General features: G+C 35.7%; 2 protein-coding genes across 4 annotated transcripts in view; both read right to left on the bottom strand.

Moving 5' to 3' along the window:
- Positions 1 to 7,491: 7,491 nt before the first annotated feature.
- LOC131151283 (uncharacterized) lies at positions 7,492 to 8,742 on the bottom strand. The gene has a single exon (XM_058102537.1). The coding sequence runs from the start codon at positions 8,740 to 8,742 to the stop codon at positions 7,492 to 7,494; it is 1,251 nt and encodes a 416-aa protein (XP_057958520.1).
- Positions 8,743 to 11,602: 2,860 nt separating this feature from the next.
- LOC131151613 (uncharacterized) overlaps positions 11,603 to 25,184 on the bottom strand; it is a 126,077-nt gene continuing 112,495 nt past the window's right edge. For 2 of the 3 annotated variants that reach the window (XM_058102879.1, XM_058102880.1), the window contains 4 exons: positions 21,919 to 22,044; positions 20,816 to 20,896; positions 12,352 to 12,477; positions 11,603 to 12,104 (listed from right to left, as the gene is read on the bottom strand). In XM_058102879.1, coding sequence (XP_057958862.1) covers positions 12,033 to 12,104; positions 12,352 to 12,477; positions 20,816 to 20,896; positions 21,919 to 22,044 — 405 coding nt within the window. In that variant the 3' untranslated portion in view covers positions 11,603 to 12,032. Of the gene's footprint in view, positions 12,105 to 12,351; positions 12,478 to 20,815; positions 20,897 to 21,917; positions 22,045 to 25,184 lie in introns of those variants that run through there. The other variant, XM_058102881.1, reaches the window with a different exon arrangement.

The raw sequence follows: 25,184 nt of genomic DNA, 5'->3' as shown, positions 1-25,184 counted from the left end.
GTAAATCCAAGAGCACTAAGTTGCCTCAAATTTGGGTAACCCCAAGAACAGAAGAAAGATTGAAAAATCTTTTTCCAGAGTCAGTAAGACAAGAGGCAAATAGATTAATCATCACAGAACCTCTAAGTGATAATATACTCCTAGTAGAGCAAGTATATCTAGAGAAGAGGATATTAATTCAGAAGTTAGGTCAAAAGGATCTGGACCTTCTGAATTAAGACCATCAAGTAGTAGAAGGGTAGTTGGTTAGAGAACCATAAGAATCCCTATCTATGCATATGAAGAAGAAGACCAGTCTCATATAACATATATGGGAGCATCCATTTTTAGCGCCAAATTTGAAGATTAGGCAACATTGGTTAGCATTTCTATCGGGAAGGCAGAATGTAGAGCCCTTATTGACACTGAGTGTACATGGTCTAGTACTAGAATTAGATTTCCAAAAGTGACTTGGGAATCAGAAAATTTTAAAGTTATAATCGGCAACGGTGCTATTCTTCAGATAGGAAAAGTTGCCAGAAATGTTAAAATCCGAATGAATGACAAAGAATATGAGGAGCAAATTCTTGGCCTAATTCCAGAACTACCAGACGATTTCCTTTTGGGAAGCATATTCCTTAAGAAATATCAGCCGTTTACGATATTTTCAGAAGGGATTATCCTAGATAATTATTTTATTCCGAAACTATCAGAAACTACTATAAAGAATTACAGATTAGTAGGAGAAGAAAAATCGGAAGAGAAATCTAATTATCAAGAGAAACTTGATAACTGGAATGACTTGATATCAGGAAGTATTCTAAAAGTAAATCAGTTGTCCGAAGAAGAGGAAAGTAATCTTGAAGAAATCAAGAAGATGCTTTCAGAAAATTGGTCAGAGAATTCGCAAGCATTATGGTAGAAAGCCATGCCAGAAGCTAATATTGTACTTAAAAATCCTGATACAGTTATCAGAAGTAAAGGGATTAGTTATCCAAATGAAATGATAAAAGAATTTGAGAAGCAAATTCCAAAATTATTAAATTTGAGACTCATTAGGCACAGTACGAGTGAGCACAGGAGTGCCGCATTCATGGTGACAAATCATGCCGAACAAGTACGAGGAAAAGCCAGAATGGTTATTGATTATAGAGATCTGAATAGAGAAACAAGAGATGATGAGTATAATCTACCTAATCAGGAATCTCTTAGAAATAGAATAAGAAGGGAGAAACCCTCAGTTTATTCTAAATTCGATCTCAAATCAAGATACTGGCAGGTAAAGGTCAAAGATAGAGCAGTAGCTCTTACAGCCATCACAACGCCGATTCGATTTTTCGAATGGCTAGTAATTCCATTTGGATTGAAGAATGCCCCAGGCATTTTCCAGAGAAGAATGGACAGAGCGTTTGGAGGAATGACTGGATTTGTTGCAGTTTACATCGATGATGTTTTAGTATTTAGTAAAAATACTAAGGATCATTTAGAATATTTGAGGCAGGTGGCACAAGTGTTCAGAAAAGAAGGAATGGTTCTTTCAGAAATAAAAACCATTTGGATGCAACCTCAGATAAAATTTTTAGGTTTAAAAATTCGAGGTAATGAAAAGGAGCTTCAACCACATATAGCAGAAATGCTACATGAATTTCCTGATGAATTCACAGATAGAAGGCAGTGTCAATGCTTTCTAGGAGTGTTGAATTACATTAGAAAATTCATAAAGAATTTGGCAGAAAAGGCAGCACCAATTCAGAAAAAGATTTCAGTAAAGAATCCCTAGAATTGGACTTCAGAGAATACTGAAGTGGTTAAGGCCTTAAAAAAGAAAGCCAGAAATTTGCCAAAATTAGAATATCCAGACGGAACAGAATTAGATATAATTCTGGAAACCAATGCTTCAGATAGAGCATGGGGGTGTGTTTTAAAGATCAGAAAGATCGATAAAACAAAACATCTTAGCAGATACTGGAGTCGATGTTTTAATGGAGCAGAACTTAATTACCCAATTCATGAAAAAGAATTATTGGCAGTCCTTTAAGGAATTAGGGCCAATGAACTTTTCTTGGGTAAACCATTTATCGTTAGAACAGATAGTTCCTATGTAAAGCATTTCATGGGAATTAAGTTAAAACGATGCACTCAAGCAAGATTGGTTAGGTGGAGGAATGAGTTACAATATTATTCTTTTAATGTAGAACATATTAAGGGAAAAGATAATATTATTGCTGATACTCTAACCAGATACTTAAATTCTTGCAGAAAAGATGGCGAGCAGTAGCAGCTATATCAGATGCCCAACTTGTCAAGAAAGGCATAAGGTGGCAGATTGCCCAGTTGCCAGATTTGTTGACAGACAGAGGCAGATATCTTTGAAAACTAGGAAGGAAGAGGAAAGTAACAAGACCGTTTCTCAGAAAAGAGGACGCCCAGTTCCAGTTCAGGAACAGATGAAGAGAGGGAGTTTATCCAGGAGAGATGAGAGACCCAGTAATAAAAGCCACATTCAGTGCTTTGTTTGTAACAAATTCGGGCACTATAACACTCAGTGTACACAGAATCCTTCTTCAGAGATCTTTTAGGGCACTAATGATTTCTTCATCGTGCTCCTTCTTTGACAGCTCCGCTAGAACTATCTGCAGATCGCTTTTCATGGCTTGGGTTGAAGGAAGATGCTGCTCCCAATCTTTCATTTGATTAATTACATTTCTTGCATTAATCGCAAATTCTGCTAAACTAACTTCCTCAAATTTTTGGAGAAACTTTCCTTCAATGGAAATTAGAATTTCATGATCTGAGAAGATAATATAGTTTGATGTCATCCTGGCTTCTAACAAATAAATTCCCCAAAGATTCTGGACCAAATCATAGAATTTTCTATGCTTCTGAAAATCCTTCCAATCTGGTTCCTCTTCATAAAAATCTGAAACGGTTCCTTCTTTCCAATCTTCTGGAAAAAGATTCCAGAACAAGACTTTTCCTGTTTTCAACTTGACTGGTTCGATATAAGCCATCCACCAAATCCGTCCTGGATGGGTGAAATTTAGCACATATTTCACCATGGCTGGTAGAAAGTTGAAAGCCTACCCTGTTTTACTGAAACCAAAAAACTAGATTTCTCCCGTCCTCAAAGCCTTCTGAACTGCAATAAGAAGCTTTGGTTTAATGCTTCTGGGAATGTGTAGCTTTGGAATACACAGTCCACTCTTCATCCAAAACTGCTTCAATTCAGGATATTCTGAAATACCCACTATTGCTCTGGTAGTGAAATTGTATTTCTTAAGCTGAATATCCATCTCCACCTTAAGCTTTATCTGATGGTGAATGAGCTCGGATGTACTTTCCCTATTAATGTCTATGAAATATTCTGAAATAATGGTTTCAAATTCTTCAAAAATTTCTACTATTTCCTGAAGATAGAGTGAAAAGGGCGTATTTGCTAGAGTTGCTGGATTATTAATCATCCCTTCTAGCAAAACCCTTTTTCTTTTTGAGATTTCTGGAGATCTTAACAGAAAATCTTCAAGAACCAAATCAATATCGACTACTTCGACTTCAGCTATTTCCTTATCCTTTCTGGTTTCTGGAAAACTTCTATTTATTGTGATCTATTCATTTTTCTGTATTTTTTCTCCTCTCCCTTTCCTTGATCTAGGATTCTCGGTACACTGAGTGCTATAGTGCCCGAATTGGTTACAAACAAAGCACTGAATGTGGCTTTTATTACTAGGTCTCTCATCCCTCCTGGATGAACTCCCTCTCTTCATCTGTTCCTGAACTGGAACTGGGCGTCCTCTTTTCTAAGAAATGGTCTTGCTACTTTCTTCTTCCTTCCTAGATTTGAAAGATATCTGCCTCTGTCTGTCAACAAATCTGGCAACTAGGCAATTTGCCACCTTATGCCTTTCTTGACAAATTGGGCATCTGATATGGCTGCTACTACTACTACTGCTGCTACTACTCGCCATCTTTTCTGCAAGAATTTAAGTATCTGGTTAGAGTATTCGCAATAATATTATATTTTCCCTTAATATGTTCTACATTAAAGAAATAATATTGTAACTCATTCCTCCACCTAACCAATCTTGCTTGAGTGCATCGTTTTAACTTAATTCCCATGAAATGCTTTACATAAGAACTATCGGTTCTAACGATAAACGGTTTACCCAAGAAAAGTTCATTGGCCCTAATTCCTTTAAGGACTGTCAATAATTCTTTTTCATGAACTGGGTAATTAAGTTCTGCTCCATTAAAACATCCACTCCAGTATCTACTGAGATGTTCTGTTTTATCGATCTTCTTGAACTTTAAAACACACCCCCATACTCTGTCTGAAGCATCGGTTTCCAGAATTATATCTAATTCTGTTCCGTCTGGATATTCTAATTTTGGCAAATTTCTGGCTTCCTTTTTTAAGGCCTTAACCACTTCAGCATCCTCTGAAGTCCAATTCCAAGGATTCTTTACTGAAATCTTTTTCTGAATTGGTGCTACCTTTTCTGCCAAATTCTTTATGAATTTTCTAATGTAATTCAACACTCCTAGAAAATATTGACACTGCCTTCTATCTGCGAATTCATCAGGAAATTCATATAGCCTTTCTGCTATATGTGGTTGAAACTCCTCTTCATTACCTCGAATTTTTAAACCTAAAAATTTTATCTGAGGTTGCATCCAAATGGTTTTTATTTCTGAAAGAACCATTCATTCTTTTCAGAACACTTGTGCCACCTGCCTCAAATGTTCTAAATGATCCTTAGTATTTTTACTAAATACTAAAACATCATTGATGTAAACTGTAATAAATCCAGTCATTCCTCCAAACGCTCTGTCCATTCTTCTCTGGAAAATGCCTGGGGCATTCTTCAATCCAAATGGAATTACTAGCCATTCGAAAAATCGAATCGGCGTTGTGATGGCTGTAAGAGCTACTGCTCTATCTTTGACCTTTACCTGCCAGTATCTTGATTTGAGATCGAATTTAGAATAAACTGAGGGTTTCTCCCTTCTTATTCTATTTCTAAGAGATTCCTGATTAGGTAGATTATACCCATCATCTCTTGTTTCTCTATTCAGATCTCTATAATCAATAATCATTCTGACTTTTCCTCGTACTTGTTCGGCATGATTTGTCACCATGAATGCCGCACTCCTGTGCTCACTCGTACAGTGCCTAATGGGTCCCAAATTTAATAATTTTGGAATTTGCTTCTCAAATTTCTTTATCATTTCATTTGGATAACTAATCCCTTTACTTATGATAACTGTATCAGGATTTTTAAGCACAATATCAGCTTCTGGCATGGCTTTTTGTCATAATGCCTGCAGATTCTCCGACCAATTTTCTGAAAGCATCTTCTTGATTTCTTCAAGATTACTTTCCTCTTCTTCGAACGACTGATTTACTTTTAGAATACTTCCTGATATCAAGTCCTTCCAGTTATCAAGTTTCTCTTGATAATTAGATTTCTCTTCCGATTTTTCTTCTCCTACTAATCTGTAATTCTTTACGGTAGTTTCTGAGAGTTTCAGAATAAAATAATTATCTAGGATAATCCCTTCTAAAAATATCATAAACGGTTGATATTTCTTAAGGAATATGCTTCCCAAAAGGAAATCATCTGGTAGTTCTGGAATTAGGCCAAGAATTTGCTCCTCATATTCTTTGTCATTCATTCGGATTTTAACCTTTCCGGCAACTTCTCCTATCTGAAGAATAGCACCGTTGCCGATTATAACTTTAAAATTTTCTGATTCCCAAGTCACTTCTGGAAATCTAATTCTAGTACTAGACCATGTACACTCAGTGTCAATAAGGGCTCTACATTCTGCCTTCCCGATAGAAATGCTAACCAATGTTGCCCAATCTTCAAATTTGGCTCTAAAAATGGATGTTCCCATATATGTTATATGATACTGGTCTTCTTCATATGCATAGATAGGGATTCTTATGGTTCTCTGACTAACTACCCTTCTACTACTTGATGGTCTTAATTCAGAAGGTCCAGATCCTTCTGACCTAACTTCTGAATTAATATCCTCTTCTCTAGATATACTCGCTCTACTAGGAGTATAATCACTTAGAGGTTCTGTGATGATTAATCTATTTGCCTCTTATCTTACTGACTCTGGAAAAAGAATTTTCAATCTTTCTTCTGTTCTTGGGGTTACCCAAATCTGAGGCCAACTTAGTGCTCTTGGATTCACAACTTCGGGCTGTAATCCTCTGACTAAGTCCGCTTGATTTGTCTTGAAGAGTTGAGTGAACCTACTAACTCCCCTTCTGAGGGCTGGTTTCCCCATGTTATAGAACTTTAAATATAATTTGGAAATAATTCTATGCACCTCCTATCTAGGCTACATTTTAACATATTCTTCCAGTCCCGCGTATTAACTCTAATCTGTAGAGTTTTCTCCACACTCTTATCTTGGAGGTCAACATGTAAATCTGGTATAACTTTTATCCAGGCTGCTCCTGAATGCAAGTTAGCTCTTGCTCCTCCTAGCAAGAATCTACCAAAATTTCCAATACTTCCATCCATAACTGCAATGAGGATAGGAAGATCTTGTCTTTTTCTTACTAAGGGATCAATTCCAACCTGGATGATTCCAAAGTGGACATATCTTGCCTTCTTATCCATTGCTCTTTGAACTTCTTGTGTGGTTAACAATGGAACTATAAATGTTCCAGCATCCGTGCTAGATACTTCTGCTGTTACCTCTTTCTCGATCACCTTTACTGTCTCTTTGTAAGGTATCCATGAGGTTTGGTATGCTTCAGCCGAACTGGCTCGAGGCATCCTCCATTCCTGACAATCCCTACTTTCTGAAGGAATTTCAGTTTCTACATTCTGCACTAGATCTTCTTCTTCTCCTGCTAGAGAAACTAGTTCTGGTGCTGCTCTTATCATAGCTAGTCTTAACTGACTTCTTCTTCTTCTTCTTCTTCTTCTTCTTCTTCTTCTTCTTCTTCTGATTCATAATATTATGAGAAAATAGAATAAACACTCTCATCATCTGAGTCTTTTTCCTCACCCCAAATCGGTTCATAAAGTAGTTCTGAAGTGTTCTCCATCAAAATACTTTTGAGGCTACCCTTCCTTTTCTCTGCTTCTCGACAATTATTAGCCTTATGGCCCTTCTTACCACAAAACCAACAACAGTCACAATTTTCCAATGATTTTCCTTGTGGACATTTGGGATATCGTCCGTATTTCTTTTTGAACGATTCCTTGACATATTCTCTTACCCTACTGGGTCTAAGATATCTTTTTTCTGGGCTTTTCTGCCCTTTTCTAGAGCTCTTTCTCTTCCCAAATCTCTTCCAAGTCTTTCCTTTGACTTTGGATACTTTAGTCTTCTTATGGCAAACTCCATCTACACAACTAGTTTTTACTCTTTCTGAGTATATAGTTGGTCTTTGTTACATCCATATCTTCCTGCTACCCCACTTATCTTGGCGCAACAGTCTGAATTCATGTAAGACATGTTTCTTATATCGTGAAACATGCGCCGCTACATGCAATAAAGTCTTATCATTTGTCTTAGTGTTTCTGCTCTGACTCCGAGAGTATCTGATACTTTTGTATCTCTCTCTAGTCTCTGCTTAACAGCTTGTTTTACCACTTCTGGCCAACTACCGGGTAATTTATTGATGAAGACTTCTTTTGCATACACTTGATCTTGTGGTCCAAGCTTATAATACCAATACTGGTATTCACAAAGAAACTCCTCAAAATAACACATGTCACAAATCTGAATCTTTGTGAGAGCCATCCTAGCCTTCTCAACTAGCTCGACCCCTCTATCAACTAGTGAATATCCTACAAACTCCTGTTTGAGGAAATCAGCTATGATAGCGATCACTTCATCTGGAGTTTTGATGGTGTTAATAATTATGGTACTTACGTCTGAGTTCCTTTGAAGTATCTCCCAAAAATCTCCAGCATTTCCTCTTATTGTGGCTACTGCAAATTTATATGCTTGCTCCACCGAGCAAGATTCAATTCCTCTGCTAAGGATATGATATCTAATATCCATAGCCCAATCATCAATTGCAACTGTGGGATCCTTCTCGCAATTAAGTCTAAGGATGGTTCCATTCTGGGGTACTCCCTCTAGAACACTCGTCCTTGGTCTGAATTCCTCCTGAATTCTTCCTGGGTAATTTAAAACAGACTCCTGATATTTGGCCGTGGTTTGGAGCATTTCCTTGAAAGATAACTTCTTTCGCTCCCACGGGTGCGGTTCCATTCTTAGGGGTTGCCATACTGGCTTAGCATCCCAAGATGAAACTTTTGGAAAACTTACTGGTATTGTTTCCCTGAAACCTGATGGTCCTGCTCCTGCAGTTCCACCTCTTGCTAAACCCTTACTAGTTCTTGTAAGGATTTTTTCGGCACTGGCTAATTTCTTAGCCTTGAGGTCTTCTACCTCATTAAGCCTTTTATTAAATCTTTTCTGAATCTCTGAGACTTCATTCTCTGTCCATTTTTCACGATGAAGAAGCTTATCCAACTCGTCCTGAGCATTCTGGATATCATTTGTTATGTCTGACAAAACCTTTGTCTCATCAATGTCTCTAAGAGCACTCTGAACCTCCTGTTCCTGTGCATCTTCATAGTCTTTAGCAGTATATCTTCCTAACATGCTACTTTTAACTTGAGACGTTTGAGTGTCTTCTTCCCTGCTGAGAGATCGTATTTTGTCCTCATAACTTTTCATTATTTCTCTAATTTTATTCGTGATGGACTGATTATCCTTCATTTTTAAAGATAAATGAGATTTTGGCCGTCTGATTCTGATCCTAGAGTTCTGTGAAGTTGTTCTAATTACCACTCACACTGCCTAATTCTAGACTGATAAAGGCTAATCTGCCTTTCAATCTCTATTAGTTGTGATTCTAGACCTTTCTTAACTCTTTTTAGATCTATCACAATAAGATCTGATTCAAAATTGGCTTTAGCAGTATCTAGTTTGAAGTATTTCTCTCTCCAAACTTCTGCTATTAAATTCTCATAAAATCTTATGTTTGATTTTAATAAAGCCTTCTAATAGAAAAGTGACCCTTGTTCTCTATCTCTTCTGCTGATCATAATACCATATTTCTCCTCCTAAGAAATACCGATATTAGGACACAGGCTCTGATACCAATTTCTCACGAATCCTAGATCAAGGAAAGGGAGAGGAGAAAAAATACAGAAAAATGCTACTGGAATTATATTCTATCAATTTTTTTTTTAAATGAAATTCCTGTTGGAGTGCATAACAGTTCAGACAATTGACAGGAGTATAACATTTAGAATATCATGTAGTCCAACAGTCATTAATGACATAATAAGTGTTGATTATCTTAATATCAGAGATCACCGCGTATTCTTTAGAAAACAAAAGTGCTTCTCTTGTTACATATGAGCATGTGACAAATTAGTAAGTGTTGATTATCTTACTAAGAGCATGTGACAAAATACAAGGGAACAATGATTACGACAGTACAATTATACCTAAGATGAATTAGGGGACTTATACATATATAAAGAGCAAATTAATAATTTAATAAATTGAATTCATATGAGACTTAAAAGGTGAAATGGGTAAATATTATATATATATATATATATATATTTATATTGGTGCAAGGGGCATAATAAATTAATTATCTAAGTTAATCTTGAAAGTCAGTATAGTCGAATTGTATAGGCAACCTCTATATATATATATATATAAAAGTGCCGCTAAACTTTTGTCACATATATGTCATGCATATAATACCTTACCTATATTTTTAAATCAATTAGTCACTTCAATTTTGTTTAAAAGAATTTAAACGTACATATCATTTATAAAGTTTTACAATCTGGCTAGTTAGAGAATTTTTGAACGATTGTATATATCAAATCTACTTTCTAATACTGACAAATCTAATATAGTATAAGAGAAATTTTTGAACGATTGTATATATCAAATCTACTTTCTTAATACTGACAAATCTAATATAGTATAAGAGAAACGATTATCCTTAGATTGCTAGGGTTTCTATTCTTATAGTTTTTCAATTGTTAAAAGTTATCATATTAAGCTTTTAATTAAGGTGAACTGTTTCTATGGTATATATATATTCGTTGTAAATAAAGCTTCTAATAAATATCAAACTTTCATTAATTCCCTTTCTGCATCTCTCTCAATTAGCATGGGTCCCAAAATTAATTAAATGAAACTTAGAAGAAGCTATCCATCCCTTAAAAAGTGGGGAATAAAAAATATGTTGGGGGTTCCCATCCTAACCATATTAATTGAACTAGGATTGATAAGACCATATAATATATATTTTGGTCGGCCCTTATTATTCACTTAGAACTATTCTTCTAAGATTAGTTTTTGTATGATGATGGAGATCAAGGGAGAAAAAGTCAAGAATCCTTTTATTTATTATAGTGTCAAGTCTTCTATTTGTTGTCGTAAACTCATTAATTGTATGATCTGTGATATATAGAGTAATGAATTACTTAATCTCTTGTTTATATAATTGATATATGATGAATTAATTAATGATCCATGCTGCAAGAATTTGGGTACATTAATGTGGATGTTGTCTCTCTATGTGGAGCTCCATCATTAGTTTTGAGCAAGAACCTACAATTAAAATTAGTCTTCATAAGTTTTTATTTAAAATTATTATTTTTTTAAATATTTATAATGGTAAAGATCACAAAGCTTGTGATCATCACCGGCTTACATAGTAGCAGCAGATCAAGAAGACAATATAAGTAACACCCGTTCTGTTTGAGGCTTTCAACCTCTTTCATGTTATCACGTAGACCCGTGATGATCATGACTCTTGATCTTTATCCTATGTTTAGGAACATAAAATTTAGGTCTTATATTTTGATGTGTGGGTTTCAAATGAAATTCAATACGATTTTGTGTTATATTTTACTCAAATCTGAAATTTAAACTTTTGAAAAAAGGGTCGATGTTTTGTTTTAAAAGTACTTAAAATTTGAACTTGTACAAATATATATATATATATATATATATATATATATTATTTGTTTTGCACTCAATGAAATACTATTGTGAAAGGAATTTTTCAAAATCACTTTTTTAAAGAGAAAATAGTACTTTTCAAGAGATAGTTTGACATTACTTATGACTAATGCAAATAAAGAAAGAAGGCGTTTCCAACCAGCCACCCAATTTTCAACCAAAAGACCTAAAGCTGGCGAAGCACATACATCACAAAAAAACACATAAATAAAATTTGTTATTATTATTTTTAAGCGATGTATCATATACCCTTTAGATACTTGACTAATTTACTATGATAATAAGTCCGTCTTTCTATCTTTCTCCACTTAAATATCGATTTATTCTTTCAAATGAAAAGTCATAACCCCTAAGAGAGCTAGCGGTGCACACATCACAAAAAAACACATGAATAAAATTTACTATTAGTATTATTGTTATTTTTTAAACGATGGTGTCTGAGACCCTTTGGATACTTGACTAATCTATTAGAATAATGAGTCCATCTTTCTACCTTTCTGTACTTAAAGTATTATCTCAAATAAAAAATCATAACTCCCAACATTCGAATCTTAATCATTTAACTAGGAGAGTGTTGATATTAATATAAATGATGAAATCGATTTTTCATTAATGACTTAATTACAAATAACTAATGACTAACCAGGAGTAGTGAAGAAGTAGCTATAGCTATAGCCAGCTGGAAACAAGAAAAGGACATGTGGTGCTTTGGGTGGCCGTCTAACAAAGAAAGCAACCCAATGCTTGCTAGGTCACAGTTGTGAGAATTTTAACTAAGCTATTAGCTATCTCTATATGTAATAGCTAGCGTGCAGGTTACCACAACATGAATTCATACACATACGATATCTCTTTCTTTTATTCTCCCTCACCCAAACCAATGAAATTACATTCAATCAATTTTATTTTATTTTTGAATGAAAATTTTTCAGTGCGCACAACATTTAGAATAAGGGACCTGAGGGTGTGTATATAAGCTTGGCTACCAGTAATGAGTTGGTATAGCCTTCTCAGCTGACGGATATGCTAGCTTCTTCATTGGTTTGCGAGCGTGCAACAGTTTGGTAATTCAATCTCACACTCTGGAGAAGGGAAAAAGAAAAAAAAATTAAGGTGACACTTGACAAAAAGACTATTACTCAGTATGTGAATTGAATGGCCATTACGATAATAAAAGGTCATATAAAATATGCAATAAGATTAAATGAAATATTTCCCCAAGAGAATGGCATAAACTTGTCAGCTTTACAACAGGAGCTGTGAATGTAAACCACAAGAGAAAAGTAAATCAATAAAATAAATGGAATATTCAACCGAATGAAAATGTACCTCCAGTAGTGCAATGTAATAAAAATCCTCCATATGCTGCATAAGCGCGCTACCATCTCTGATTGAGCGGAAAATATTTATCTCTGTGTGCAATAGTTTTTCAACAAGTTCCTTCTCGCCTTTCATCTGTTTAATTTGTTTTCAATCAACATAGATATCGAAAATAATAACAATACCTCTAGAATGAATAACTCATAAATGAATGATTTTAGTAGAGTGCAGATATAGATGATAGTTACAAAAGTTACAGGTCATGCATCTCCCTTACCAGTATGAATCCTAATTTGATTACATGCAGCATCAACAGATATTACACCTCATACGAAACAATTCATATAATAATGCCTCGGCAAAGGATGAACATTGGCCCAATTCGCCAAATGTGGATGTGACAATTCCAAATGAAAAACATGGCCACTCCACAATTCAGAGGTAAGACTCTGAACATTATGGCCTTCCTTGAGTTCCCTGTGGCGTGAAGCCTTAAGCATTGGGTGATATGTCTTTTGACAACTAAATGAGAGCAATGACGTTGAAATAATTATGAAACCACAGCTATAACAATTGTTCCGAATTAACTTTCTACCAACTGTTTTATGTAACATTTTTTATAATGAACAAGAACTACAGCTAATTGAGGTTAAAAGCTATAATCATTACATTTAAATGACATCGAACAAAAGAAATGTGCACCCAGACATCTTACATGTGCCATTCATTTTACAGGCAAAACACTGGGTGCAAGTGCAGAAACAAAACCAGATTTCTCCAAAGGAATTTGTGGTATTGATGTGGATCAGGATGCAGGCCTAAGCATAAGTGATGGCAGGTGAAGAAATTCGGTTCGCAAAAGGGATTCCAAGATTTGAGGGATTACTCTGTTTTGCGTGTATGTGAGAGAGAGAGAGAGCTGTCAAATGCCCGAGTGCCAAAACAACCTAGCATGTTTAGGTGTTATACAGGAGAGATAAATGCAGGTGAGTTTTCATCCTCCATTTTATTCACCAGAGAGAAGACAGTGTTGAGGCACAATAAATGAGAAATGAGAAAGAGACATGTTATTGGCTAACGTGTAGACACATGGTCAACTGGTCAATGCTAGAAATACAAAAAATGAATATCTACTACAATTACATAGGTAATGCTTGAGCAACCTGGCATGGCAGTGGCTGCTGCACTTGGGGTTTAGATCTCAGGATCATGCTCTCAACCAGGTTGAGAATGTCTAGTAAATCGGAAAATCTAATCACAAGATAAGTCTCCTCTCTATTTATAAAGCGAATGTACATTACAATGATCATTGTCACTAACTCATGCTTACTAATTGTTCACACCTAATTTTTTCTGGGCTTATTTTGACCAAAATTCAGCAAATTCCCTATCAAATTGCTATGTTATCAGACAAAGAGGGTCTGAGGGCAACCAATTGAGAATCACCTGTCTCTCGCAAACCCCGTAATGGCAAATCCATGTTTGTGCTGAGATTAGGGGCTCAATTTCACATTTTAGTCACATCTTTACTTGGAAAAAAAGTTTATCCCTCACTTGGTTCGGGATTTAAAATTAGGAATAGGGAAGCTTGTACCCAAGCACCCATGTAGGACAAGGAAAGGATATTCCTTGAACCATAAGGGCACTTTTGGAAAGGCAAGGATTAGAGAAACACCCCAGCTTCTAAAGTTTATTAAAAAGAAGCTAGGGCTCCCAAAAAGACGCACATTATGTTCAACAGAGGGAACTTATGCACAAGAGAGAGGAGAGATTGCACTTTAAGGAGAGAAGGAGAGTGAGTTCACATTCATACATTTAGAAGGGGCATAGGCTGCTCAAGAAATTGAGAAAGAGTGAGGTTAGTTGGAAAGAGGAAGAGGAAAACGAAAAAAGCTTGGGAGCTCCTTGGTTCTCTCCATCTTCTCAGTATTCTTGGAGATACATTGATTGAGAAGTCAAGGTACGTTCTCATCTTTCTTGTATTCTAAGAATTCTAGTTTTTAAATTCATAAAAATTCTAAATAAAGAATTTCCAAAAATCAGGAAAAAATCTAGCTTTTATTTTGGAAACTAAGGCACGTTCTCATCTTAATAAAAAAATGAAAAGTCCGAAAGGCAAAATTAACTTGTTTACTTATTGTTTGTTTTAGAATTTTGTTTAAATGAGTCATGGAATTTTTATGCTATTACTATTTTTAATTTTGTTATTAAAATTCCAAAAAAATTCAAGAAAATTGGATTTTTTTTTTTTTAAAAAATTCTAATTAGTTTTCTAGGGCTTCTATGTCTCTAGGAGTGGCTTTTGTTGTGTTTTCCTCAAGAATTAGAATTTAAAATGTGTCAAAAACCAAAAATCAAAATCAAAATTTATAAATAGGATGAATATATTGATGTACATAAAGTCTTGCCTCACACCTTGCTTTTAATTCTAGGGATGTTGAGCCTTTTTGTTGATTTGAGTTTGTCCATATGAATATCGTATTTGAATATGCATTGTGTAACGCTTTAGAAAATTAATATGCATGGAAATGTAAAAAAAAAAAATTAAATTAATTAAATAATATAATCTAATATTCTAATGTTATATATATATATTCAATCAGGAAGGATTGATTTTTTTTTTCGGAGGCCACCCCCCTGAACGTCTCTTCGTCTTCTCTCTCTCTTTCCTCAATTTCGTCGACCAAACGAGCGTCGATTGAAAAACAGAAAATACCACTAGACTCCAATTCTTTGCCACCGATATTCCTACAGGAGTGGATTTGTTGTAGGAGCGACGTAGGCACCACTCCTGGAATAAGGCAAACCATTTTTCTTTACTCAAATTTTCCTTAAATCTTTAGCCAAATCGACGATTGGACACCACCACGGGGTCCTAGCCTCAATCGTCGTTATTTTAACTGGAGTGAATTTTCAATTTGGATTTCTTAGACATCACTCCAAAGCTAGGGTAAAATTTAAGAAATTTAGCAAATTTACTATTTTTGGGAATTTAATTATTTATTTGAAGTTTATAGGCTTAGGAAATGTTAAATAGGTATTGGGAATTTTGTGAGCTTAGGAATATTAAGAAAATTATAATTTTGGTGTTGAGTTGATTTTATTGGGGATAATGTGATTTCAGGGTTTGGAGTTTTGAACACTCCGGGCGTGGATTGGAATTTTTACCAGACTTTTTAGGATTCAGGTAAGGGGAATAGATTAAACCAGTAATTTTGTGAATTTACTGGTTAAAATGGAAAAATAATGTGTAAGTATATATTTATTATGTGAATTTTAGAAAAGTCAACCGTTTGAACCGTGATTTTGAGACTAAGGTTGTGTTATTAGTTATTATTTGCGAAAATTGAATGATAAAAGTAATAGATTTTCTGGATAATTGTGGAGATAATTAAATGTGTATTTTCAATAATGTGAATGATGAATGTGGGTTGGCGTATTTTTAGTAAATGTATAAATATGTGTATTATTCTAAATCTTGTGACATAAGTAAAAAGAATATATTGTAATGAATTACGATATATATATATATATATATATATTTATGAGATGTTGGAAATACTGAAATGCGTTGAGAATATTTATTGTGTGTGATTGTTAAATCAGAGTTGAATGTGAATGTTAAATTGCAAGTTATGGTTGGAGTTCCCAGTGGATTGTGGTTTCATGTTATGCACAATACTGCGTGTGATTTCTGAAGAGCTAGTGCACTTGCACGTCTCGTGGAGAGTGTGGAGACAGGATGGTCAATTGCGCTATGTAGGGTAGAGTTTCCCCTGGAGTCCAGACCAGTGTGGGAAAGTCAATCTGACTTACAGGCTGAAGAGTTTGTTTTTTTTATTTAACTCTGGTGGGCCGACCAAGGTTAAGTCCAGCCTTCGGGCCGCACAACCCGTCATGGGGGGAAGCATGACAGTGTGTTATCCATCTGGTAGTGAGTTCTAAATGCATAATTATTAATTTAACCAGTGAATAAAATGAGAACAGAATATATGAATGTAGATGGGAATACAGAGAAGGTGAAATGTGAATGTGAAATGTGGAAGTGAAATTTATGTAATGTGAAATACTGAAAAATGTGAAAAGTGAGATTTATGTGATGTGAAATACTGAGAAGTGTGAAATCTGAGAATTTGAAAAGATGAATAATACAAAGATAACAAACACAGAGTAAAGTAATAAATGTATTATATATTGTAGTATTATATGTATTTGGGGCAAAGTATACTCTCCGCCCAAGGGCTTGTTGAGAAAGGCGAGCGCCTCGATTAATATCAGATGTAGTCATACTGGGCTACATAACGTATTAGGGCAGAGAGAAGCTACTTGTATGGGCAAGTAATCTTCCCTATTCTCGGGAACTTTTGCCTGTAAACATTTGTGTGAATGTGTGTGAATACAAAATAAACTATCCACCTAAAAGCTTACTGAGTAAGATAAGTGCCCTGATATGCTTTAGTTGTAGTCATAGGTTACAAAATGGTATCAGAGCAATTACCCAACTAGAAGTCTGATGAGATTTACATCACCTGGGTTTGGAAATGTGGGTTCGCAACGAGGACATTGTGTTCTGTAAGTGGGGGAGAATGTAATACCCCGTGAAAAAAAGACTTTAAAGGATTAAATGTTACTACCCATATCAACAAGGTGCACCTTACTATTCGGGCGTATTCCCATAAGAACTTCAAGGTTAAGCATGCTTGGCTTGGAGTAATTTTGGGATGGGTTATCTTCTGGGAAGTTTTCTCAAGAAGTGTGTGAGTGAAGACAAAACACATTGAAAATTACACGTGTTGGTTTGTGGGGCTAGTCATTAGTCCGATAAGGCTAGCCCCCCTGTTGTCTGGTCCACGTGGAAGAAGAGAGACGCAGTGCTCCTTGATAGACCTAGGTTGGGGCGTTACAAAATGGCATCAGAGCAGAGGGGTGCTACTTATATGGGCGGATAATCTTCCCTATTCTCGGGAACTTGTACCTATAAACATTTGTGTGAATGTGTCTGAATACGAGATAAAACTATCCACCTGAGGGCTTACTGAGTAAGGTAAGTGTCCTAATATGCTTCAATTGTAGCCATAGGTTACAAAATGGTATCAGAGCAATTACCTAGCATGAAGTGTGATAAGATTCACATTGCTTGGGTTTGGAAATGTGGGTTCGCAACGAGGATGTTGCGTTTTGTAAGTGGGGGAGAATGTGATACCCCGTGGAAGAAAGGCTTCAAAGGATTAGATATTACTACCCATATCAACAAGGTGCACCTTACTTTCGGGAGCCTTCTCATAAGAATTCCACGGTTAAGCGTGTTTGACTTGGAGTAATCTTGGGATGGGTAACCTTCTGGGAAGTTTTCTCAGGAAGTGTGTGAGTGAGAACAAAACACACTGGAAAGGACACGGATGGTCTTTGGGGCCAATCATTAGTCCGATAAGGCCTGCCCCCCTGTTGTCTGGTCCAGGTGGAGGAAGAGAGACGCAGTGCTCCCTAACAGACCCAGGTTGGGGCATTACAAAAGGTCACCCATCCCAAAATTACTCCAAGCTAAACACACTTAACCGTGGAGTTCTTATGGAAAGACTCCCGAAAAGTAAGGAGCATTTTATTTTGACCCATTTCTTATCCCCATTTCCTAATTTCTCATCTCAAGTTCACCATTTGAGTCAAAGCAGTTCAAAGATTCACCTTGACAAAGGTGGCATTTCGGCACATTGCAACACTAGTACAATTGTAATACTAAATAATTGAGACAGACAAAAAAAAAAGGGCAGCCCGGTGCACAAAGCTTCCACGTATGCGGGGTCTAGGGAAGGGGCGGACCACAATAGGTCTGTAGTAATTGAGACTAGATAACTAGAAATCATAACCAATAATATGTCCAACTTCTTTTTAACTTCTTGAAGGGGAGCTTAGGCACAACAGTGAAGTTGTTGCCATGTACTATAGACTCATCGTGGTCTGACCCTTCCCCGGATCCCACATAGGCGGGAGCTTTGTGAACCAAGCTACCTTTTTTTTTCCTTTTTTTTTTCTTTTTTCTTTTTAATTTCTATGATTAAGTTTTTGTTTTCCTTGCAATTTATATGAGGGAGGTAAAAGAGTGCAAGGGAAGATTTTTAACGAGAACTTATTATTCAATGAGCATCACTTGAATATAAACTTCTACCAGCTCCTTTTCATCAAAAGAATCCTTAGAAACCATGTTGCATACTCTGAAAAAAAAAATTATCTCATAAGATTTCATTTATGACTCTTGGTGCTCCCTTGGTAGATCCACCAAAAGTCACTTTTTCTCTACTTGAGAAAAATTTCTAGCAAAAGAGAAACATATTTGCCCCAAACATTCCATCCATCCAAGCTTGAGAATGACCTACCAAGAATACAACGACTCCATCAACAATATAGAAAAATTTCTTTGAGCTCTAGTCTTATATCCACGTTTAATTGACAAACTTTGTCATTGTTCCCTTCAGTATTAATTCTTTCATGGGAGGGGGTCAAATTTGGGACTTAGGTAATTCTCAAGATATGGTGTAAGCAACAACTTGAGACATGTAAGGGAATTTGAAATCTAGTCTAGTGAGGATGGACCTCTCCTACTTAAGTTCTAGAATCCTACTATAGGATTGAACTCTCTTGAGGTGCGCAAGATAGATATCCAAACTTTGACTTATGATTGGGAGATAGGTGGGGTTGTAGGGATAGCTTCTCTAGGAGGCAATATTTAGTAATTGGATGCAGAATTCAAAGGGGAAGGATCTCTCCAGAAGTTGTGCGAGATGCCCTCTAGAAGTTGTTCAAGTGGGGGCATTGCCATCACCCTCATATATATTGGGGTTAACAAGAGGAGCTAGGGTAGTTGATGGCATACTCTAGAGTTGGATATGAGTAGGAGCATACAAAGGATTTGACTGATGGTGGCCATTGTTGAGCGTTTGGTACTCAGAGAGCATTTACACTTCTCTACAGAACACTAGATCACTTGCATCATTTAGGCTACATAGGTGGTGAAGAGAATTTCAGTGCTTCATTGGGTGGTCACCCGAGTCCACTCTGTTGAGTGTTAAAAGCTTCAAGCTTTTGGGTAATTCCATAGTTTCCTTTGTCATTGCCTTGCACAATTACACTCCCTAGTGGAGTCAACAAATTGTACAAATGATTCTTCAAAGGTGAGGAAAGCTTGCATTGTACACAAATAATGCACGTTCTAAAGAGGGCTTAGAGAGAAGAACTAGACAACCCCTAGTAAGCTGCAGATGAATGAATTTTGATGGCTGGAAAGAATCCTCAAGCTCAAAAGATTAAAAGTTAAGGGTATTTCTTAAGTGAGAAATAGAAAAAGGGAGAGAAAGGGAGAGAGAGCGAGAGAGTGCCAAAAGGCCCCAATTGAAGCATGGTTGGGGTTATTTATAATATGAGTTGTCATTTCTCAAATAAGAGAATGGCATGTTGAGGCTCAGCATGAAACCAAAAAGGGACACATGAAAAAGGACATGTGGAGGACGCCTAAGCAGCCAACGAAAAGGCTAGGGGTTCTAAATTCCCTTAATGATGCCCAGTTCAAGCTTGCCATGGCAAGAATCTCAAAAACATCCCAAGATTGAGATTGGTAGAGAGACCTGTCACATGTCTCTAAGACCAATCCTAGGCCTGTGCATTGCAAGTTTGACATCCTAAATGCTGCAAACATAACATAGTAACAATTCATTCATAATTATGCACGAGTCTAATACAAAACAAAATTCAAAGGTGGGGCAAAATGATAAATTTAGGCATCTAAACAATTCAAAATCACTTGAGAAAAAATCTGTAATGACAAAAATTTTAATTCGTCCCATTTAGAACCCGTGTCACTTTGCAGGCACACAAACAAGAACTATTATGTTTAGTTCCTTGTGAGGCATTTAAATGTCTTGCCAGTTAATCATGCTGCCATTTTCTGTTTGATGAAAAAGCCTTTCCAAAATTCAGGTTTACATTTTTCACTTGTCTTCTCTACTTTCAAGGCTTGGGCAAGAGATGGTTAAAAATTTGTAGTCTGAGTTGCAACAACCTTAAGCAAAGACAATTATTGGGCAAAACATAATTGAAAATTTAACAGTTTGAGTAATTTATAAAAGAATGAAAAGTGAAGAGAATGCACTAAAACTACAACAAAAGCAACAATCATTCATAGCACTAGTGATATGTTAACTCACCTAAATACCAATCATTAACAGGTGGTTACTATATAGAAAAATAATGGCATCACATTAATATTATTGATAAAACCAATAGTCTTGATAATTTACTAGTAAATAGTTCATTAGGTCAACAAAAATATTTAATATATAAAATATAATAAATATATTATCAGCACATTTAGTTATCAAATATATTGATGGATATATTGAAATATTGACAAACTCATAACCACCAAAGAAAACTAGAGAGAGAGAGAGAGAGAGAGAGCTGTTGGGGGATGCAAGATACGTACAAATTCGCTGACAAGAACATCAGGTGTGGACTCCCCAATCACATCACCCTGATAACCATCTCCTAGAAGCTCTATATTTTCCTGAAACAGCATGAGTTTTACCAGATTATTAACTGAATTTTTTAAAAAGTATACATAGTTTATTACACTTGTGAGTGGTACTATTGCTCAATAAATTTCTCCGTTTGTGGAAAAGTATTTTCAGCTGTATTATACAATGCTACTGCAGCTTTCAGTTTTTCTCTAGTATGGAAGACCAATTTGACTTGGCTGATGGTATAAACTAGAGATTCTACTTAATTCCTCAGTAATTATGTTTAACAAATATAAATTTGGATGGTTTCACAATCAATCAAGTAGAAAGAAAAAAAAAATTCTTCTATGCAACATAGACGCAGCTAGCAGTCCATTGGTGGAGGGAGGGGTGGGCAGGAGGTGGCAATCGACCCAGCTTTTAAAGCTCATGCTAAGACCCTCTACTTTCTAAAATATTCTTATATAAAAGTTTAATTCCACCCCCTAGCATGGAAAAAAAAAAAAGATATTTAAGATATTTTTACTGTCATATAGGAAAATTGTACTTGTCCTATAATTTTTTGTATGTCTATAAGTGGTCTACTTTGTCCCAAAAAATTAAAAGAGAAAAATAATGCAACACCCAGTGCAAGAGGTAAAATTAATAAATCTAATTTGCCAAAAAATTAAAAGAGAAAAATAATGCAACACCTAGTGCAAGAGGTAAAATTAATAAATCTAATTTGTAAAAATGACTTGAAGCCCATGAGTTGACTTGAACCCAAACCAGTGACATTATCAGCTTATAAGCAAAAGATCATACCAAAATTAGCTCGCATTTTCTGCTATAATTTTCCTCTATAATTATATTGGCCAGCTGGGTCACTCTTTTAAGATTTCAATTCATAAACAAAATAGTCGAAACTAGCAGGCATTGCCATTTGTTGTATGTTGAAGTTCAATACAGAGACTATACACCCAAAGTTTCTATCAAAAGGGCAAGTTATTTATCTTGGAAAAGGTGAAATTTTCTTTGGACATGCAAACAGAAAATTGACCAAGATATGGAACCAAAAACTACTACGCACCAAGGCATCTGTTAGATTTCCAGCTGCTAGATAGACAGGTTGAGCTATGTGACAATAACCCATCAAGCGGGGAACTGTTGGAATAATATCTCTATGATTTACAACTCTCCAGCTATCTTTAACTTTCTGCAAAATCAAGTAGAATCATTCACCAAGACATATTTAATGACAAAGACATTAGGGATGATGAAAAAATGCTCATGCAAGTATATGCTAATTTTAAATATTTATAAATGTGTTTAATGTACAGAAGGAAATGGCATGAGAATTGTAAAGCTCTACCATACAACAAATATCGACTACCAAATTAACTCCCTACTCAATGGTCAGTTCTCCCACACAATATGAACCTTTTCTATCATATCATATTTACTATCAGCAACACCACTAAGAAATGAATATTTGAATTTGGAAGACAAAAATGTCACAGATACTAGTCAAACTGTGCGAGTCTATTTAAATGCATGCAAATTTAAGAAGCATCTAATTTTGTGTGTGGAGTCTGCAGTAGATATTCCGTGGTCATTAAGGATATGTATGATAAGAGTAATGACTAATGTTAGGATTGTAGGAGGGTAATTGTTGACCTCATAGGTCACACCCGGTTTTGATAATGACAAATACTCTAATACTCCAGTATTTGATGGCTTTCAAGTGTACGTGCAGGTTCATTTTAGCAGATCAAGTAATGGCACATGAAAGCAAAGCATGAAGACCCTGAAGATTAGTTTCATGTTGTAATTCATTATATGTAATATGGGTCTGTAATAGTACTTAAGATATAAGGTCTGTAATAATCTCTGCATGTCATGCATGTAGGTTTTGTAAGCTCAAAATGACTGTAGATTGACCATAGGGACCGAATGACCTTAGGGCAGATTGACCGACGCCGGATTTTTGGGTCTATCTCAAAACAGCCTCAGTAAGACCCTAGTATGACTCTAGATCCCAACACTCATGCACATATATTATACAAAATCGAGGAGTGTTAAAAATGAATAAAATTGAATAATACAGAGAAAATTGAGAGAGCTCGGGCAACCAAACCCCAGGAGTTCAAAACTCCTCAGGCGCCCGAACAGTTGAGAAGTCAACAGTTTGACATGCTTCGCGCGACCGAACACATTTTGACCATATCTTCCCCGGGTGACCGAACCTTTTGAAAAAGACTTTTCACCAACTTGGGCTACAAAGCATTTTAGTTCAAATAGGCCCCGGGTGACCAAACACATGCATTCGGGCTACTGAACCTAGGACTGGGCACCCGAACCTACGAACAAATGTTTCTGACTTTTGTTCGGGATACCAAACCTACACTCGAGCTGCTGAACCATTTTTAAGGCCTTTTAAAAATGTGTCTATTTGAGCGACCGAATCTCAGTTCAGCCACCCGAACCTTGCTGGGTTAAAATTATTTTAACTGAGGTAAAAAATGGTTAATTTGGGATTAATATTTCCTAAGCATTTTAGACTTTTCTAAGAATACCCAATAGGTCCCAAACGGTTATATTTTTGACATTGTCTATAAATATGGGTTCATTTGTGAAGATTAAGGGAGATTAGCCAAAATAATTAGCAAAAATCCTTTCTATCTCAAAATCTCATTTTGCCCAAAATACTCTCAAATATTTATTCCCTTGATAGATCTAGATATTGTGAGAGGTTATTAATTGTTCTTGTGTTTATTAGATAGTGCTAATACTCCCATTTGTTTGGTTGATTGTTTGATTCATTTTTGGGAGTTTAGTTAAGTTTATCCCACAAATTTCAATATTATAAATCTTGTGTTGGGATAAACTAGCAAGCTTAAGATATTTGCATTGTTATTGCAAGTGTCTCATAGCTTTGATTTTGGTATGCAAAATAATTTTCTACAAGCTAAAATATTTTCAAACTACTCTTGTTCTCATTACATTGAAGGAAAATATTTTGAGTTAAGTTTGAATATTTGATTAACATTTTGAAACCCTAATTTTCTATTGAGATTTCATTTAACTTGTTTCAAAGATACAACTTGCTTAGAACACTCTTGAACATTATTGTGATCATATCTTGTCGAGTGTTATTTGCACATATATTCACATCACTGAGCTTACATTACCTATATTGTTGATGTGTATGTGATTGCGCATATTGGGTACATATCTGCTTTACATGAAAGCATAATCACTGTACCAGTCATATTGTGAAAAATATTGTTGTATTCCAGGCGTGACCTGAGGGGACGGTAATCCAGCCTGTAAGGATTGTTAGGGCCAAGGAGAATTTGTAAAGGTTGAGGTCAGCCCTGCGCTAATTGACCTGATTGTATTAGGTGCCGCTCCACCAGTTAAGTGAGCATTAGTAGAATCTTCGAACTTGCAAGCTAGAGGCAGGAGCGTAGGCACAGTTGGCCGAACCCTGATAACATATCTGGTGTTGATTTTATTTTCCACAATTTACTTTCTGCACCTATATGTTTATGTTTATCGTTTAAATATTTGATTGGGATTATGAATACATAGAAAGACCCTAGGTTTGTGAAATACTGCTTGCTAGATTAATTGAACCAAGGAGATTAATTTTTAAATACCTAATTCACCCCCCCCCCCTCTCCCTTGGGAACACACGAAGGCTAACAGTAATCTAGAGAATTTCCATTCACAATAGGTGCACATCAAGGTTCTACTTTGAGCCTTTATCTTTTTTGTTTAGTCATTGATGAACTCACTAGGAATATTCAAAACAAGATCCCTTGGTGTATGTTTTTTGTAGATGATATTGTCTTGATAGATGAAAGTAAGAGTGGCACGAAATCTAAGTTAGAGTAATGTAAGGGAGAGTATTGGGAGGAGAGTAAACTTGATAATCAAGAAATTAATAGAACTAGTAGATTTCAATATCTTGGATTTATTATGCAAGTGGAAAGGGAAATTGAAGAGAATGTAATATATAGAGTTAAAGAGGTTGGGTAAAACAAGGAAGTGCGTCAAACATGTTGTGTGATCATACAATACCCTTAAAATTAAAAGGAAAGTCCTATAATACAACTATAAGGTCAGTCATGCTTTATGGATCAAAATGTTGGGCAATAAAGAAACAACATGTATAAAATGTAAAAGTTGCCAAAATGCGAATGCTAAGGTGGATGAGTGGTATAATATTAAAAGATAAATTAAGAAATAAATATATATGCAATAAACTAGGCATAGCACTGGTCGAAAACAAGATAAGGGAGAGGCAGTTTAGATGGTTTGGGCATTTGAGAAGCAAGCTTAGTAGCGCAT

Source organism: Malania oleifera, chromosome 3, assembly GCF_029873635.1.
Source record: "Malania oleifera isolate guangnan ecotype guangnan chromosome 3, ASM2987363v1, whole genome shotgun sequence".
Classification (NCBI taxonomy): Eukaryota; Viridiplantae; Streptophyta; class Magnoliopsida; order Santalales; family Ximeniaceae; genus Malania; species Malania oleifera.
The sequence above is the reverse complement of the archived record's forward strand: the minus strand, read 5'-3'. Positions and strand labels throughout refer to the sequence as shown.

Coding starts and splice junctions, on each gene's coding strand:
- LOC131151283 (XM_058102537.1), bottom strand. CDS start 8,742: ATGAAGGATAATCAGTCCATCACGAATAAAATTAGAGAAATAATGAAA.